At 40.2% G+C, this 19320-nt stretch overlaps 1 protein-coding gene across 1 annotated transcript in view; it reads right to left on the bottom strand.

The window, feature by feature from the left end:
- The window catches only part of LOC139734552 (E3 ubiquitin-protein ligase UBR5-like), a gene marked incomplete at its 3' end in the record, with an annotated part of 57548 nt that overhangs the window by 35193 nt on the left and 3035 nt on the right, over positions 1–19320 (bottom strand). The window contains exons 2-18 of the mRNA XM_071645326.1: positions 15160–15297; positions 14335–14569; positions 13608–13704; positions 11721–11858; positions 11181–11395; positions 10103–10225; positions 8948–9058; positions 7538–7695; positions 6595–6706; positions 6145–6344; positions 5897–6078; positions 5332–5462; positions 4772–4894; positions 3952–4063; positions 2855–3009; positions 1410–1607; positions 530–611 (exon numbers count right to left, since the gene is read on the bottom strand). Coding sequence (XP_071501427.1) covers positions 530–611; positions 1410–1607; positions 2855–3009; positions 3952–4063; positions 4772–4894; positions 5332–5462; positions 5897–6078; positions 6145–6344; positions 6595–6706; positions 7538–7695; positions 8948–9058; positions 10103–10225; positions 11181–11395; positions 11721–11858; positions 13608–13704; positions 14335–14569; positions 15160–15297 — 2510 coding nt within the window. The remainder of the gene's footprint in view (positions 1–529; positions 612–1409; positions 1608–2854; positions 3010–3951; positions 4064–4771; positions 4895–5331; positions 5463–5896; positions 6079–6144; positions 6345–6594; positions 6707–7537; positions 7696–8947; positions 9059–10102; positions 10226–11180; positions 11396–11720; positions 11859–13607; positions 13705–14334; positions 14570–15159; positions 15298–19320) is intronic.

Genomic DNA, 19320 nt, shown 5'->3' with positions numbered 1-19320 from the left:
CCTTGATCCAATCTGCAGATGGCATGTGGTACCACTGCATAGTGAGAATAATTTTGAAAATGGGACAATAATCCACACTCAAAATCATAATGGCACAACCACATAAAAACTAATAGCTGACATTTTGTTCATTAAACGACGCCAAAACTTCTCGCAATGAGGGCCTGTTTGAGTCTATTAACATCCTATGCTATACACCCATTAGCCATGGTAGAGAAACAAAAGCAAACAAACCAAACCACTTAATTCATCTTACTCCAATCGGAACCTGATAAGATTAGATACAATGTATGTGCACTGCTTTCACTTTTGCTTTCCTTTTCACAAAGGCTGAAATTGACAGCTATCACACATCCTCATGGCACAGTATTTACTTGAAACCCCCTCCCTCTTCACCCCATTCACCCCCCCCCCAAAAAAAAACACCAACAACAAGAAAGGAGGGAACATGCACGCATTAACATTTCTTTTTTCTTAATTTGTATGTATTCTTTTCAGCATTTGATGTGAACAGGGAAGTTACACTCACTCGTCTCCAGCTGCAGGTTACTCAAGAAGTGTGAAACGGCCTCGTAGTCACACCGCAGGATGTGAGGCATCAGCAGTTGGTTCTAGAATGGGTGGAAACACAGTTGAGGTTTATCAGCAACTTCAATTACATACTTCTCAAATACAGAAATGGAAAGGACCGAAGCTGAGGTGTAAGCATGCTATCAAACTCTCTTCCCTGAAAAGTAAAGAATTGACTCACATACTTCAATAGAAAGGGGGGGGGGGGAACAGTTTGCATATGAACGAACAGATTTCCTACCTAAGTTGTGAGATCATGCTCCTGAACAGATAAAGATTCAATTGTACTGTTTTTAGACAATTTCCATTCAACTGTCACATTGTGATAGTCCATTCGCTGAAACAGGAACTTAAACATGGCATTAAATATCTGTGGGAGTCACGTCCTGGTTCAGGATCTGACCTTTCTAACCTCATGCAGGGAACCAAATAAAGAACGATACCAAACACTCTTTGAGTGGTATGAGGAGGAGAAGGAGGAGGAGGAGAAGGAGGAGGAGGAGAAGGAGGAGGAGAAGGAGGAGGAAGATGAAAGGGAGGAGGAGGAAGAAAGAGGATGGAGGAGGAAGAAGGAAGGAGAAGGAAGAGGGAGATGGCGTCTGAGGAGGAGGAGGAGGAAGGGGGAGAAAAAGGGGGAGGAGGAGGAAGGGGGAGGAAAAGGGGGAGGAGGGTAGGAGGAGGAGGAGAAGGGGGAGGAGGGGAGGAGGAGGAGAGGGGGGGGGGAGGAGGAAGAGGAGTATGAGGAAGGAAGGAAGGAAGGAAGGAAGGAAGGAAGGAAGGAAGGAAGGAAGGAAGGAAGGAAGGAAGGAAGGAAGGAAGGAAGGAAGGAAGGGCCTTACCTCAATGGCCATGACCATGATGGCTGCCTTGGTCTTGATATTGGTGGACAGTCCACCCTGAGGAAGATGGTGCACACCGACACTGAGACTCTTGATGGGAGGTAGGTCAATCCAGTTGGGGTCTCGGATCGTGACAGTCGCCGTCTTGGCCAGCGGGTAGAGAGTATTGTTTCCATCCTGGAGGAGGGTGACCGAGTCCTACAAAGGAACAGAGACGCAAGGAACAATTTCTGATGAGTTCTAATGAGAACTTCTCTAGGATTTCACAAGACCCTCTCTATCTCGCGGGTAAACAAATCTAGAATCACACGCTGCCTTTAAGATGAAGCATTAATGATAAGATAAAAGTGTACTACATCACACCAGAAGAAGAAAATATAGATGCAATCACAACCTCCCCTTTTGAGAGTATTTTGTGATATAAATTAATCCTTACACATGGGTGGTTGTCAGGAAACTATGACAACAGAAAACAAACAAAAACAAACATCACTTTGATGATTAATCAAAGCAGCAGTCAAAAAGTTTTTATCTTTGAAATGAAATTCAACAATTGAATATTTATAACTACAGTAACTATGCCACACAGGCAGCATGATTTTTTCCCCTCATCATCTTGATTACTGTTCAGGCCATTGTGCAAAAAAAAAAAAAAAAAAAAAAAAGGTTTCTCTGCGGCAATCAGCAAGAACCACAAAAACTAAATGAACACATCTTCACAAAGGAGGTAATCTTGCAATACTAATCCCCAGAAGCAAATATAATGGACCAGTTCACAGTTAGCAATGGTTCAAATGGCCCCAAGTTTCAAAGCACCAAAACAGGTAGGTTGTGAAGTTACAATGTAGATATCACCCACTTGCTGCTATGTTTAATAATAAGCTTCCTTGAATGTTTGGATATGTTCTTTCACCCAACTTACAGGGACTGCTGTCAAGACATTGCTCATCACTACTCTTGTGTCTCACATCATTCTTCTAAATCACCCTGTAACAACTGACAATTAACCTTTAAAGGCATAATTCGCCATTTGCAGCAGAAACAAAAATCCAGCATTAGTGCTTCAAAATAGTTCTAAAATGTGAGTTAGGGACAGAAACAACCACTGTGAAAATTTGAACCAGTATAATCGATGTTAAGTATTGTTGAATATACAAAACGTGAACAATAGTTATAATAAATATGTTTCCAGACTAAACCGTCTACAGTTATGGTTTATTGAGAAAAATAGTCATATCTCCTTATATTTTAGGCTTTATTGCAAAAATTGTATATTGTAGGATGTTTTGTGACACAACTGACCTACAAATATGCATCAAATGTGATATCTTTAAGATTTTTAAATCACTGCTCCCAAAGGTAAACAGGACATTTAACCTGTAACTCTGGACTGGCTTATTGGAGAGAAGGGGGTGGGGGGGGGGGGAGGAAAGAAGTCTCCTGACCTTTCCAGGGTTGTGCAGCCTGATGTTGTCGATGCTCTTCCCCATGAAGGCGTTGGTGTCCGTGGGGAATGGACTCTCTGTGGTGGGACGGCTGGAGCACAGCTCATAGAGCTGGTAGAGCAGCTCGGACTGCACCTTGACCAAGACGTGCACTCCTGTGGGGACAACAAAGATACTGTCAAACGAGGAATGTTCGCATGCATTTTAATTTCGCGAATTTCACGTGCCAAGATTCGCGAAATTAAAGTGCACGCGAAAGTTGTCTACACTATATGTACTGAATGCCAGTGGCAATTTGCGAAAATTTTATGACGTGAAAAAGGCCGTCGGCTCCAATTCGCGAAAATTTCATGCCGCGAATACGTCATGTTTTACAGTATGATTTTTTCCTGTCTCATCGCGGGTCATTATTTCATCAATTATTGTCTCTACATGATGGGTGTATGCTTTTCTCTGACAATCTGCTTGTCTCTGTTCTGTTCACATATCCTGCACACCAATGTACCAAAAGTCTCTATCACTATCAATGATTGTCAACATTTCTGAATATTCCAACATCTCGGTCATGAAGCCTGCAGGAGGCTGATTCATTGCTTGAGAGTTGTGCCAGATAAAGGCATAGCACTACAACAACCAGTTATCATTAACCACAAAAAGACATCATACATGACACTATATGTCACAAAACATCCTGATTGTTTCTCTTCTCTCCTCATGTGCCAATACATGTATCCCATATTTCATAATGTATATAAAAAAAAGGTCTATTCAGCGATTGTGGTACAGGAGACTCTTGTTGTAACAAAGTCCTTGGAACCTGCAGCTTTCTTTTGTTATATCAAAATTTTGCTATAACCTAAAGGAACTTTCCACCATAAACTATAATGATGATAATTTTGGGACCTGAATTTTTACTTTGTTCAAACAAAATTATGATACAACTGTGTTTGTTGCAACAGGAGCTCTCTAAATTTTGCCAATATGCATAGTTCAATCTTCAAATTAAGTACAGGGAAGGTGCAAATCTATAGAATAATAATTTAGACATCATGAGCTCTCTTGACATTTGATTTGTACCAAGCCATTCATCACATTACCTCTGAAGTCAACAGAGACGGCTAGGATCTGTCCGTTGGATGGGACGTTGAGCTTCTTCGGTGTTCGCTGGAAGCAGTCGGGAACCTTGGGTCCTGATCCTTGCTTGACAATCTGTTGAAAAAAAAAAAAAAGCAAGAGGTGAGTATGGAGTGTGAATCTATTATTTTTCTTTATTCAAGTTGATTTGATTTGATTTGACCTCATTTAGATTGATTGATTTTCTGCAATCCTTTTTCATACAAGAACATAACACAAATGTATATTGCAGCATTGTAAAATTGATCATCATTCCTTTCATCGTCATTCAATCAAATTCTTAGCTCTGTCACTGGGATTGCAAGACACAAACTGGTCTTATCTTCCCGAAATGTTACAAAGTCGATCATCCCCAGACAAACACACTTTAGAATCTCATGGATAACCTTGACAGTGCCAAAATAAAGGCGGTTGTTTTCAAGCAAGTTCACCTATGTATCAGTTCTGCATATTTTATTTTTCAATGCATGCAGACAATAAGAGAACTCTGACACACATTGGTAACTTCTTCTTTTGTGATCATGTGATACCTCAAAAGTAAAACAAGAAAAAAGAAAATGTAATCGAAGTATTCACTTTTTTTAGCCATTTTTCCAGCATAATTTTTGCTTTAGAGAATTCAAAGCTGAATAAATATATCTATCACTGGTGCAACTACCATCAACAACTACAGGACATAAGAGGGACAAGCCAATTGATTAAAGATTGCTTCGATCATACATGCTATGGGCAGAGAAGTCTAGGGGCTACATTTTTGCTATGAGGTGAGGACGCTAGACTCACCTGCAGGTCATCTTTGCGAAGAAGGCGGCAGTCCTGGAGGAGAGTGGAGAGCTCGCCGTCGCTGGACGAGTCACCGCTGGGGTCTGAGGAGGGGAACTTGACTGCGGCATAGGCACCGTCCACCTTTACAAACATAATCACAGATGATCAATGGTTAGAATTTGGCAGATGGCAGGATTAATTCAGTTGACAAGTGACTTCTCCTTTCAAAGGTGCAGCACCAATAGAAGATAAAAATGGAAAATTATTGGACTAGGTCTTTTCACAAATCATACGCATAAAATAATTAATGGTGATACATCTGGAAATGATTATCATAACCTTAAATTTGTATATTTGACCACACAGCTTGCCATAGACGTACTTCACATGGCAAGGAGTAAAGCATGCTAACTGAATTCCAAGCAACTGAAATCTGCTCAATACAAACTGTTGAATAAACTGCTCTTTCCATGATCCCTCGGGGGAAAAAAAAATTAACAGCAAAATGTCTATCAATTCAAAGTTCACAATCCAAGCCATGCATTGGAGAGGCAAAGTCTGAGAGGAGGTGCACAAACCTTGAGAACTTTGCCGATGGGCGCTGAGCGGATGTCTTCCACGAACACCACGTCGGTCAGGGCCCACACCTCAATGTCGTTCTTCTCCACTTCGCGGGCAGGGGACGATAGAGGGCGCTTTGATCCTCTTCCTACACAACCAAAACCAAGAGGAATGAAGAATTTCAAGGAGACACTTCAGTGACGGTTGAGTTCTCAGTTGTTAATACCATAAACGGCACACTACAGGTATATCTTTCAACCTTCAATCTTTTCCATAAATAAACACTTCATTAACATGACAGGCCTATGAATATTTTGATTTCAAAAGCATTTGGAATTGATCCCCACCCAAATAAAATGTATTGCTGTATTTTGGCTTGTTTCTGGTTACTTTCTGTTAACCTGCCTAGGATTTTGACTCCTGCCTTTCATAAGATTTCCTGTAGAGACTAGTTTGCATTTTTAAAAATACTAGTACACATGTATTACAATGTACATGTAACTTCCACATCCCCCAAATATCCACAGAAAAAATAATATTCTACAGAAATAGAGTACAGCTGTAGTAACAAGAGACACTCACGGTGAGCAGCGGGACTGGACACGATGGAGACGTCGCTGCTGGTGGAAGCAGGAGACGGGGGCGGTCCCATCTCCTGCTTGACGTCCAGCCTGCTGCTGCTGGCCCCTTCCAACTTGGCGTCGCCCCTCCCGTCCGCCTTGCTCCCATCTCCTTTCCCTTCCTCCTTCATCTCCACCGGTCCACTCCCCCCTCCTCCTCCTCCTCCTCCTCCCCCACCTCCTCCGCCTCCGACTCCGCCCACTCCGGACCCCCGGGATGAGGACGGGCCGGAGGAGGTGGACGGGGCCGAGGGGTCGCTACACTCCAGGGAGGAGCGGCGGATGCGGAAGCGGCAGGTGTCGGTCAGCTGCCAAGCAGTGTCCATCAGCTGGCCCACCCGTGGTGGGGAGCTCTTGACGTTGAATGCCAAGGCGCCTGAGTGATACATCGGGCAGCTGCGCAGACAGACCTGATAGCAAAGGCACAACCAGATTAAAAAAGTTTGTCCTCCCTTGGTTGTGCAGTTTTCTTCAATAGAAAAGACAAAATCATACGGCTTACACCTACAAGCAGCAACTAACGTAGTCCACAAACAAGTTTACTGCATTAGTACACATCAAAAACATCTAAAAGTGCACTTGGAAAAAAGAGGGGGTCACAAAGTTTGCTTTTCACCATGAACTTCACTTTCTTGTAAAAGGGTGAATGACCTTTCTTACCTGAGTGCCTGCTGTGAGAGTTGTGGAAGCCATGGCCTCACGTTTCTTGGCCCTGGCTCTCTCCCTTGCTTTCTCCAGCACTTTGCTCCTCAGTGCAAGTGGTAGAACTCCCCTGGTATTAGTAAGAAGAAAAAAACAAGCACAACACCATAGGAGGACCATTCCATCTTGAAGGTGGGAAGAGGATCTTTCAATTCCACAACAATTTATTCCATGGTCACCTGAATGACAATGTCACTACTGATGCAAGAACTCTGAGGTTACTATAAAACCAGAAACATTTGCAGAATGATGCTTTCGTGAATTGGAAAAAAAAAAATCTCTCTTTACAGTAGATCTTCAGACTCTTCCCAGAACACACATCTTTGGACTTTAATCTTTCACTTGCTGTACCTACCTTCATCCAGGTGTACAACAAATATGGTTAACTGGCAATGCAAGGACAATGACAATGGCAGGGCCCTCTGGAAGAGCAGTGTTAACACTGAACACCAGTGTCAACACTAACACTACCCTCAGAAAAGAAGATATTACCAACATTGCTTCAGACACTGTCGTTACTCTTTGATCCATACCTGGTACTGATATTTCATTTTCAAAACAAATATTCCATACAGAAGTATGATGTAATTGATTTCATGCTGCCTGGCTCATATGATAGTGAAAACATCATATTTCGAATGGCGGGGGGCATTTCACCAAGTGTTTTGTCAATGATTTTCATTTAAAAATTTGCTCTCAGCTCATCAGATGCAAGGATTTCAGTAGCTTAATACAATTATCAGCGACTGATAAGTTTCATGTAATGCTGGCAAGGTCCTAAAAATGAAGTACTAATTCTGTACAAGTGTACCATTTCCTCCTTTTGATATTCTTAGAATTACTTAAAAAGATAACAAATACAAATACACACACAACAAACAAACATAAAAACTGAACTTACCACCAAAATATATGGCCTGATTCCATCCAGGTGCAGTTGTACAGAGCACATGTGTGAATTGATACAACCTTGTCGCAGGCAAACTCTGGGTAGAAAGTGGCTGGGTGTTCAAGTCTAGATGCTATTGGGGACAGAGTCTCATCAATCATTGTAGCAATCTGTAAACAAAAACAAAAAATTCTCAGCTTTCTTTTTATTATACCGTCATCCTTTTCATCATCAGCACAATATGCAGTCTTTACTTTCTTTAAATAAGACATCATAGCTGATCTACATCCATTAGACTATAACTGAAATTCTTTTTCAAATACCCTCAAGTTACGTTCCTACAATACCTTGGCTGCATGATGAATCACTGCATTGTTACTGGCTGTGGAACCATACAGCTCTCAGCAGAAGACAAGTAGTATTACATGATAATTATACACAAGATGGATAGAGAAGGTTCTTTTTCATTGCTTTGTACTGATTTCTACAATGTCACTCTTGACTTCAGGTGTACTCGAGTACTAATAGGACACTCCACAATGCTTCAGTAACAATACTAGATGGACCCTTGGAATGACAATGCTTACAGTGAATATTTATCATAACATAAACATTTAGCTTACTTGAAGATCAAAAGCACACAGGAACAACAAGTAATATCAGAGGATTCAACAGTTGGCTCAATCTGTTTTTGTTTTGTTTTTTTGGGGGCGGGCAAAAAAGTGAAACAATATCAAAATTGAAGTTACTCGCATGGCTAAAATGAGGGTTTCATAAATTATGGAGAGAGAAGAACTATGCAAGAGAAACTGCAATAGAATTCTCACATCACACATGCTGTCAGACAAACAAAACTGAGCCCGCTGAGACTAGTCCCGAGTACACTTGGGCAGGTGTCTATGAGAAATGCATGTTATAGCAACATCAGCATGTTTGTTTGTTTGTTTGTTCATTTCCATCTGAGCAGATGGCTGGATAGCCCATATTCAGCTACACTAGGCTGGTCTTCCATGGGGTACAGTTGGATGTGAGGCGGCGCCACTTCAATGGGTTAAACACCCTGCTCTTTGCGATGAATGAATGAAGCAGGATTTTTTACGTGCATGAGTTGTGACTGTCTCATACATAGGACCTCCATTTTATGTCCTATCCGAGGGACAGAATGTTTTGGCTCTTGCTAAAGGGGACAGCATGATTACACACAACACTGCTCGGTCCAGACTCGGGTTCAAACCCGGGTCCTTAGGATCGTAAGGCAGACGTGCTACCGACTGAGCCAACTCACCGCCATGTCTTCAACAGGTTTAGACAGAATTACTTCAGTGAATGATAAAGGAATCAATGATGCTAGTTATCGGGAAACCTGTCAGTCTGCATTATTTGATGAAATGTGTAATGGTAGGAACTAATAAATGATTTTACCTTTCCTGTCTCGGTGAGTATGACAGCCTTCTCGAAGCAGGCTGCAATCTGGGAAATCTTCTCCCCAACCAGACCAAGGAAGGGGACTTTTGGGTGATGGAGAGAGAGATTCTGAAGATCAACGGAAATTATAAGAGAAAGAGAAAGGGAGGAATATTAACACACAAGGACAAAATACTACAAACCAAAATTCTCACATAGAAGCGAAGATGAAAAATTTCTGTATCAAAGGAAATGGAACAGCACAAGACTCCATTACCAACACAGTGCTTATTTTTCTAATCCCCTTCTCTGAATACACAAAAGGGTTTTACCTTATTCTAAAAAGAGATAAAAGAAAAAACATTTACTCAAGTACATTTATTTCCCTATAAAATATGGAAATAATTGGCACTACACGGTTGTAAAACATGTGTCATGTGTAAAAGATTCAAGCACAACACTCAAATATCTTTTCCTGGAAGTATATCAACATTGTAAAATACCTCAAATGCCTTATCATGAAACTACAATTTGATGGGTACATTTCAGCACAGAGTCATACAGAAAGAGACAAAATAAAATCAAACTACAGTTGAACCTCTCGTATCCGGACAAGTCGGGACTGGGGCTCATCCGGATAAGGGATTTGGCCAGATACGTTAGACTCAGTGCTTTATACATGTACATATACATACACATGTACTGATGTAGCCCATTGTAGTACCACATATAGTAATGTGTATACTGCAACCTTTTCATTGTTACACTCAGTAACAGACCCCAAAATAGAGGTTCGTGTTTGCAAGAATGAAATCATTTTCTTTTATAAATTCTTGGGATGATTTACCTAAATAATTATTAAGAAATGTATCAAGTATACGTAATTCATGTGCATTTGTGTAGGAGTTCTCAAGGAGTTGGGAAGCCCCCTTTCCTCCAGTAATTATTTTAAAAAAAATCACAGCGAGATTGCGTCCGTATAATAGAGAGATCCGGATAAAGGGAGGCCGGATAAGAGAGGTTCAACTGTAGATAAAATAGTCATCATTTACTCTTTGTGTGCTTCAAGTGAAAATAGGCAGAGAAAACCCCCATAGCTTTGTACACTGCCTTAAAGTCCCTGGCACAGAAAGGGTTAAATAGCTGGAGAATGAGGGAAAGTAGAATCCTCACCTCTGCATTCCTGTAGGGTTCTGCATCGCTCCACTTCCACTGGTACAGCTGCCCGTTCTGGCCCAGGGCCACCAGCTCAGAGTACATGGCCCCAATGGTCACAAACCTTGGTGCCTCCTCTCCCTGGGTGAGTGGGTGCAGGTAGCATTATGACATCATAAACATCTCATTTGAGGATCTCAAACACAGCTTCGCCTTGCAGATTGAGATGCTAAGGTTTTCAACTGACCTCTCTACAATGTATGTACTAATTCAAGAGATGCCAACATTGTAAAGAGCATTGCAGTATTTATGAGGGCTGAAAAGTCATATTTTTGGTGGAAAATGTTATTTCTGCCTTTCTTACAACAGACGTGTGCAGTCATACATGTCAGCAAAAAAAAAACAAAACAGAATTTGCCATGGCAACCGGCATATTTTGGGCAAAAACAGCTTACAAAGTGCTGCAAAAAAGTAACAGCTGGTATCTTTTTAAATCTCTATGTACAGAAGCAACTTTGTATAAAAATGTTTTAATTCAAACAGAAATGCCAAATATTACAGCCTAATGTATACAATGGAGAGAAAGCTTTTCCTCATTGCTTTTACATTTGTTTACTTCAGACATATTAATTTCTCCAAGGACAATGCTGTATCAACAGTAGACACTCCACAAAGTTTACCTATAATGCACATTGATATATGCTTCACAGGACAAAAATGGCATCTACATGATGTTGAGCTCAATTTCTTCCTCAGTTATGATTTGATACCATTCTTTAGTAGTTTACCTCTTGGCAATTGATTGATCAGTGTAAGTGAATGCAACAAAAATATCTTGTATTCATTTAAACATAACAGGATTTCCTCTTCAAATGTCAATGAGGATGAATAGTCAGGACTAGTATTGTTACAATTCGTCGGGTGCCCGTGCATTGGCCGCTAACGCAATACAATTTGTATTGCGTTAGCGGCCAATGCACGGGCACCCGACGAATTATGTGCTATGAAGCGCTTTTATCATCCCCTCCCTTCTAATTAACACCATGATTCATTTCACACACAAAGTTCTTCAAAATTTGGAATCACTCTTCTGTACCTTCTCCGACCACCACTCCAGATCTTCGCCAATGACCACAGGATTCTGGGAGTGGGCCAGCGCTCCGCCCCGCCGGGCGTCCGACGAGCCCGCCCCCTCTGCAGCGCCAGACTTCATGTTGCTAGCGCCGGAGCCGGGGTCCCTCTGGACAATCTCCGGCCAGCGGCGCTCTCTGCTGCGAAGCAGCGGATCCCTCTCGGCATCACGGTCACGATCTGAATCGGGAGAAAGGATCTCTGTCAGACTCCAACTTGACTTTGTCATTTCGGAACAATTCTGATGACAACGAACAATCTCCTTTTTAAAGACAAAAATGAAAAACCTGGGCTACTGCAGCAGGGAAAAAGTTTGCCATCTGTCCCTTTCTGTACTTTATTTGCACTGTCGAGTTTCCCTCATCGATCTATAGGGATTTGGGCTTGATTTCATTGTTGTTGCTGTTGTTCAACATTAGCTTAAACATCATTAGGATCAAGCCACTCTAAAAGAAATGGGCAACTGTTGTCATGGGCGTCAAAGAATTCATGGAACAGAGCTCACCTCTGCTGCTAGAGCCCCTGGCACGACTTCTTGATGGAGGGAGGCCTAGAAACTCCTCCGAGAACATGGCATCTGCATCGATGATGACACTAGGGTGGTCGGAGTGGATACCCCCATCGAGAAGGGAAACCAGATCGTCTGAAAGGGAAAAATAACAAAGGATCCTTGTCGAAAATGCCTTCTCTATAAGGCAAGATAGTTTAAAAGGATAATATAACAACATGAGTCTTATAACAATTGTATGCATTTACACTAATTCAAAGTTTCTGGACTACTTGGCTTTGAGTATTTTTTGAAGAAAGTAGGAGATACAACATTGTACTGTATGTAGTTTACATATCCCATGGACCAACAGAAGATAGCACATTACGACGTAGGCTCATAACATCCACATCATAGGCACTACAAATACCCCTGAAGATTTAAATACACCATATCAACACAGCTGGATGACTACACAAATATCATTTGAATAACGTACATTGCTTTAGAAGTTGTATGACATTAAAAATCATTTGATGTGCAAAATAATAAAAGGACATCAAAAGTGACCTCAACAAGTACAAACACATTTTCATCCCATCTCTGTTGCCTTCATGTATTGCAAAGAAGAAAACAGCTGTTCCAAATAACTTTCAATCTTAACAAAATCACTTTCTCTCATTGTTGCTCCATGTGATTAATGCTGACTGTGCACACAGATTTCTAACATGATGCCCTGTAAGAGGGTGAATAAAGCCTCCAACAAGTGAAGACTCTTTCGCCCCTTCAAATTCTAGTGATGTCTAACACTACCAGGACATGGCATACAACTTTAACTTCACACTCTGCTTTATGAATAATGCAATAGTTTTGAATGACCCTCTCTGCCCTCTGCATGACTCAGGAAGGACTTATGTCTCACCACGGAACACTCAGCTGAGGTCCCAGGTGACTTGAGTCATTGTGGCAGGATGGCGTAATTCCTGTGGCATCGCATGCCATTTTCACATCATCAATTCTGTTGGGCTCATTGCTGATGAGCAGGAACTTACAATATACATGTATATATATATATATATATATATATATATATATATATATATATATATATATATACATATATATATATATATATATATATATATACATATATATATATATATATATATATATATATATATATACATATATATATATATATATATATATATATATATATATATAACGTCAGGAAATTTTGCATGGTTGAAGAATAATGTTCTCCCATCAATTGATCTTTATATATATATATATATATATATATATATATATATATAAAGATCAATTCTCTCTTCTTAGCTAACTGTACTACAAAGATATTATAAAGGATAAATCTCACTTATGAAGTTTGAAGTTTGTGTGTCCCTTTTGAGGTCCTGTCGATTAGACTCCCAACAAAAGCTGGTATATTGTAGAGGTGGGTAAATTAGACCTTTCTTCAGAATAACAAAACTCAAAACTTCTTTATGATGGAGAGGGTAACAATACTATAAACTTCCAGCGAATTCATTCAAACCCCCTAAAAAATTCTAACCATTATTCCCTGTACAAAAAAAAAAATCCAGTAATGTGCAGATAGTTCTTTTGATTATTTGTTTTTCAAAAACTTGTGGGATGTATTACCGTAAGATTTCATGCACCTTGATGGGAGAACATTATTCTTCAACCATGCAAAATTTCCTGACGTTTGCAAAAATGGATATACAACTTATAAATGACCTCACTTGTATCATAATCTCTTAAAATGTTGCCTCCAAATGAGTCCCATCAATCATAAGCTAAGAATTCCTCTTTCTTTTCTTTTTTTACACCTTGACTTGACCTATACTTGACCTGAGTGCCACGCCCTACCCAAGTTGTGCCTACCTCCTCCGGACAGGTAGGTGTCGTTGTCATCCGGCTCCTCGCCATCTTCATCGTCTCGACTGAGCAGGTTGTTGACTGCGAGATTGACATCGAGGTTCTGTGCCATATGGGGAGAGGTGGAAACAATATGGAGAACGCTTGTCAAGCCGTAACACTGATGTTGGCGTTAAAGCTTCACACATTTTCCTTCTCTAAGTTGAAGAATTGACATGAGTTTGGAAAGCCACACTTTTCTACCTTTGGATGTATCATGCTAAAATATCAGGAAAATTGACATGACTTAGGAAAATCCCAAGGTATGTTGGGTGAAGAACATACAAATGTATTTGATGAGACTGCATGTTTATTTGATGCTTTAAGCATGGGTGACACGACATTTGCTCCTGCGACAATTGCTTCAGTCTTATCTTTTCCAAGGACTTGGGGTTAGGGTTGTGATAAAGTTTTAGGTCTAGTTTGATGTGAGGATTAGTATTAGGGCTAGGGTTGTGCTTGTGGGTAGAATTTACAGTTTGGCTTGGCGTGCAGATATTTCATGGGAGCACTTGCCACAGGAGCAAAAATGGAACCTTATGCATGACAGCTCTTGCTTATTTTCATCAACACAGGGCAAAACAAGTCTGTAAAAAAAAAAATAAATTTTGATTTCCAAACTTGGGTAATAATGTTTCGAATTATCGACTGAGAGGAAGACCATGCTGGGGACACTATTTCAGGCTGCACTCACCGTCCGCTGCAGCTCCCTGATGATGACGGAGCGGCTCTTTCCCTGCAACACCACTTGGGCCTGGGACACTAGTTCCTCGGGGACGACAGATGCTGGGACAACTGGTCTCGTTCCCACGATCACCCCACCGCGGCCACGAGAGTGGGCCCGGATCACGCGACCGCGGTTGCGAGGGGCGCTCGTGTTGTTGGATGTCGTCCGGTTGGATGGTGTGCGGCAATTTGAGGACCACTTGCTGTCGAGGGAACAGAGTGGGAACAACAGAAGTGCATGCTATAGTATCTGTGCTACCAGCAAAAACTTTTTTCTACCTACAAACACAAAATTGTCTACTTTGAATGCCAAATAAAGATCAGAAAAGTAGAAATAAATCATCTGTCTTGACCACCATCTCCACTTTATCGTTAAAAAAGAAAGACAATGTGTGCACTGTGAAGAGTCAAACAGCAACACAGGAGCACTGATGTATGCATTTAAGTGTAGCATTCTATGTTTTTTATCTATCAAAGCTGCTCAGATTCAAGATGAGAGCCATATTAGAAACAGGAGTCTCCTATAAACCACATTTGAATACGAGAATTTAGATTCGAGGAGACAATCAATATGTATAATGACTTTGAACCATTGACCAGATAATCCCTACAGCAGCTCACAAAGATCTAAACTGGCATAGTATAGCATGGTGGCAGCAGTGGCCGACAGCACAGTGAAGTGACAATATACAATTAAAAAAAAAAAAAGATAATGACTCCTGCAAGTAAAATCCACAATTATGGTACCACGATATTCTGGTATTTCATTATGACATCACAAAACAAGGGGTACCTTGAAGATGATGTAGTTCCTGACTCCTCGACACTGATAAGCCAGGGATTGAGGGGGTTTGTGGGCTTGGACGAGGAGGTGGACGATGAGGAAGATCTGTAGGATGATGACTGAGCCGATGATGACCAGTTCTTCTTCCTAAAATGAGGAAAAAGCATCATGGTCTCGTCAATCTCAGTCAGTGTAATGTGAAACTCCATTCCATTTTCAACAGAGTTGAGGGTAAGAGATTTAAGTCAGCAAACAGAACAGTAACAGCTTCATGAGAATCATACACGAGTAAGACAGATTACATTATTTCAAAGGTTCTTATGAATTCATTAAAAAATTAATGTTAATCACAAACACATTTGCAAATTAGATGTGTAGCAGTGTCCTTAACTTGTGCATGGACCATCCCTTTAACTAGTGCATGGATGCCAATTCTTCAGTAGAAACAGCCATCATGCAGAGAGATATTGACAACATGTAATTCAATATGTGGTGACATCACATGCATAGCACATACAAATATCACTTGCATTTTGCTCCTTTACTAAAAAACAGGTTTTCCCCTTGCTCCTTTTTGCTAAAGTAAGGCAGTGTTACCACATCCAAGTATACACAATGTGCAGTCAAACCTGTCTGAGCGGCCACCTGTCTATAGCGCGACTGAAAAATCCCCCCCCCCCCCCTGTAGTGGGGCAGATATGTGAAAAAGATGCTCACATCCGGCGGAAAGTATGAAATGTTGCATATAGGGGTATTTTGGGGCGCTGATTTCAAAAATTGGCGGATCCAAGAAATCTGGCCACGGGATCGGCGGCTATTTTGAATTCCAATATGGCCGACGTCAAAGATCCCTATCTTCAGTTCTGAATGACATAAGCCATTGAAATTTGATACATTAAAAGCGTGGTGATACGATGACTTCAAAAACATGCTTATTTGATATGTCTGACAAGCTGCGCGGCAGCCAATTTGAATTTTCCTACATACAATGTAGTTGCCGTGTTGGAGTGTTGAAAATCTCCATCTCGGGTTTGTAAATAAGGCTACCTGATTTGAGCGCGCATTTGTAACTGATTGAGTGCGCGCTTTTGTATTTACATTGTGACGTCAGTGAAAGGTGCATTATGCTTCATTTTTGCTACACTTTTTGGCATGCCCGTGAATGTTAGTCGTGATGTTTGTCTTCGCAGCCATATTGGAATTCAAAATAGCGGGCATTGCGTTTGTCAGACACATCAGTATGTCAAAATACTTGTTTGCACCTAATTTCAGTGTCACTCACCACTTAGAACACGAGATAGGGATTTTGAACTTTTCATCGAGGCGGCCATATTGGAATTCAAAATGGCGGCCATTTGATGTTTGTCAGACACTTCAAATTAATCTGTCATCAAATTCAATATGTCAAAACGCTATTGTGTACCAAATTTTGGTGCCACAGGTCATTCAGAACTGAAGATAGGGACATTTAAATTTGTTTTGCGATGGCGGCCATATTGGAATTCAAAATGGCGGCCGACCCCATGGTCAGATATCTTGGATCCGGCAATTTTTGAAATCAGCACCCCAAAATACCCCTATATGCAAAATTTCATACTTTCCGCTGGATGTGAGCATCTCGACCAATTTTTGCTACATATCTGCCCTATTACTGAGGGAAAAGCCCTGTTAAAGGACAAGTTCACCTTCATAAACATAAGGATTGAGAGAATGTAGCAATATTAGTAGAACGCATCATTGAAAGTTTGAGGAAAATCAGACAATAGGTTCAAAAGTTATGAATTTTTGAAGTTTTTGTGCAGTACCCGCTGGATGAGAAGACTACTGCAGTGTATGAATAACTTAGATGTCACATGCGTACAACAATATAAGGAAAATATAAAGAGAATTTCACAAAATTCCATCTTTTGAAAAAAGTGCACATTCCCCTGACTCGTTACCGACACATGTTATGGGTAATATTATTCCCCCTGCCTTTAGAAAGAGGCAAGTCAAGTGCTCTTTTATTATGCGAAAAAAGTGAAAATACGTTGAATTTTCTTTAACATTTTCTTTATACTGTTGTACGCATATGACTCACAAGTTCACCTTCATAAACATAAGGATTGAGAGAATGTAGCAATATTAGTAGAACACATCATTGAAAGTTTGAGGAAAATCAGACAATCCGTTCAAAAGTTAAGAATTTTTGAAGTTTTTGTGCAGTACCCGCTGGATGAGAAGACTACTGCAGTGTATGAATAACTTAGATGTCACATGCGTACAACAATATAAGGAAAATATAAAGAGAATTTCACAAAATTCCATCTTTTGAAAAAAGTACACATTCCCCTGACTCGTTACCGACAAATGTTATGGGTAATATTATTCCCCCTGCCTTTAGAAAGAGGCAAGTCAAGTGCACTTTTATTATGCAAAAAAAGTGAAAATATGTTGAATTTTCTTTTACATTTTCTTTATACTGTTGTACGCATATGACTCACAAGCTGTAGTAGTCTCCTCATCCAGCGGTTCCAACACAAAAATTTAAAAAATTCATAACTTTTGCATCGATTGTGGAATTTTCCTCAAACTTTCACTGATGTGTTCTACTAATATTGTTGCATTTTCTCAATCCTTATGTTTATGAAGGTGAACTTGTCCTTTAAAGACCTTGTGAATAGCGGTCACCTGTCTAACGCGGTCAGTGCCCACAAATTTTGTTTCCCGCGGTAGATTTTAACCTGTCTATAGCGGCCACAGACTGGATGGAGCTGTAGCCAAGCCGATAATTCAGCATGTTTTCTGCTTTGTAGTCGTGCCAGTCATTAATGGGCAACGTTCAGTGAACGCCACAGCTGCATTCATCACTCATTCAATACACTAGTGCTAAGCTTTCTTCGCGACTGTACACATGCTATACTGTGCTCCAGCGTTGTTCAATGCATGAAACACACATGTGCATACATATACACATACATATGGGCAATTCCGCGGTAACGGAATTACAAATCAGAGAATTTTGGCTCGTATTCTTTCACCCTGTATACTGGATTGATTACTTTGCCTTCTCTTGATACATTTAAAAGATGCAGAGGTACTCACACTATCACCCCAAATACAAATTTGTTAAATGTTCTCACTTGGTTGGTTACAAAGGAGGTCTATGTCCGATGGTAACGGAATTACCAGAGAATTGAGTCACAACTTCAACTCTGACTTTGGGAGTTGTTTCTCTGAAATCTATAACACATACACTATAGGTTGTAGTCTGATGTCATCCTTGATTGTGTCAACTTCAATTTAGTTGTATTGTTTTTCAAATATTTCATCACATTTTCACAGCAGCAGGCTTTTTCCCTGGAAAGTCAGTGGTAACGGAATTACAGCTGTACACAAATGGTAACGGAATTACGCCTTCTGAAATACATTGGAAAAAATACACATTCTTGGTACTCATGTATTCTGAAATGTCTTGATAAAGATTGTTTATGCCTTTAGCTATAATATAACCACTAAATAAGTACTCTCTAGCCTTTGACCTTGAACTGCTACAAGTGCATAGGTGACAAATTAGTTTTTATTGTCAAAAAATATAAAATTTTCATGCTAACGACTGTGATTTGAAGTTGTAACTATGTCAATCAAGATCTTGTAACTTGTAAGGACCACATCCATCAAAATTTGTATTCTTTCAAGTTAAGAATTTCACACTGTGCAGGTAAATGACATCTAAGACACATGGTAACGGAATTACGCTAGAATAGCCCTACACAAGTACAATTCTACAAATCCAGTCAACAATACTCAAATTTTCTTGTATTTCTTTTGTTGATATCATGCAAGACAGATTTCTCTGTTTTCTTCTTCCTAAATATGCCAATAATTGATAATATGTGTTAATTTCTTACAAGTATTGACATAAACATTATGTGCACATGCAAAAGAAAATAATAAAAAACTGTCCGGATTGACACTGAATTTAAATCTAAATCATAAAGTGCCAATTTACAGTGCAAGATCACAGTGTGCAGCCCCATCATTGAACACAATGTTTAATACAAAGGATGCTTGAAACTTTTAATTTGCTAAGTGAAAAGATGCAATTATGGTTCAATAACAATTATAACAAATTACAATTCAATCATAAATTGAAAAGAAAATTTTCTTATAGGACTATGGTACTGCACC

The sequence above is a fragment of the Diadema antillarum genome, unplaced genomic scaffold (assembly GCF_040938485.1).
Source record: "Diadema antillarum isolate AM-2024a unplaced genomic scaffold, OU_Dant_1.0 seq00000532_RagTag, whole genome shotgun sequence".
NCBI classification, from domain to species: Eukaryota; Metazoa; Echinodermata; class Echinoidea; order Diadematoida; family Diadematidae; genus Diadema; species Diadema antillarum.
The sequence above is the reverse complement of the archived record's forward strand: the minus strand, read 5'-3'. Positions and strand labels throughout refer to the sequence as shown.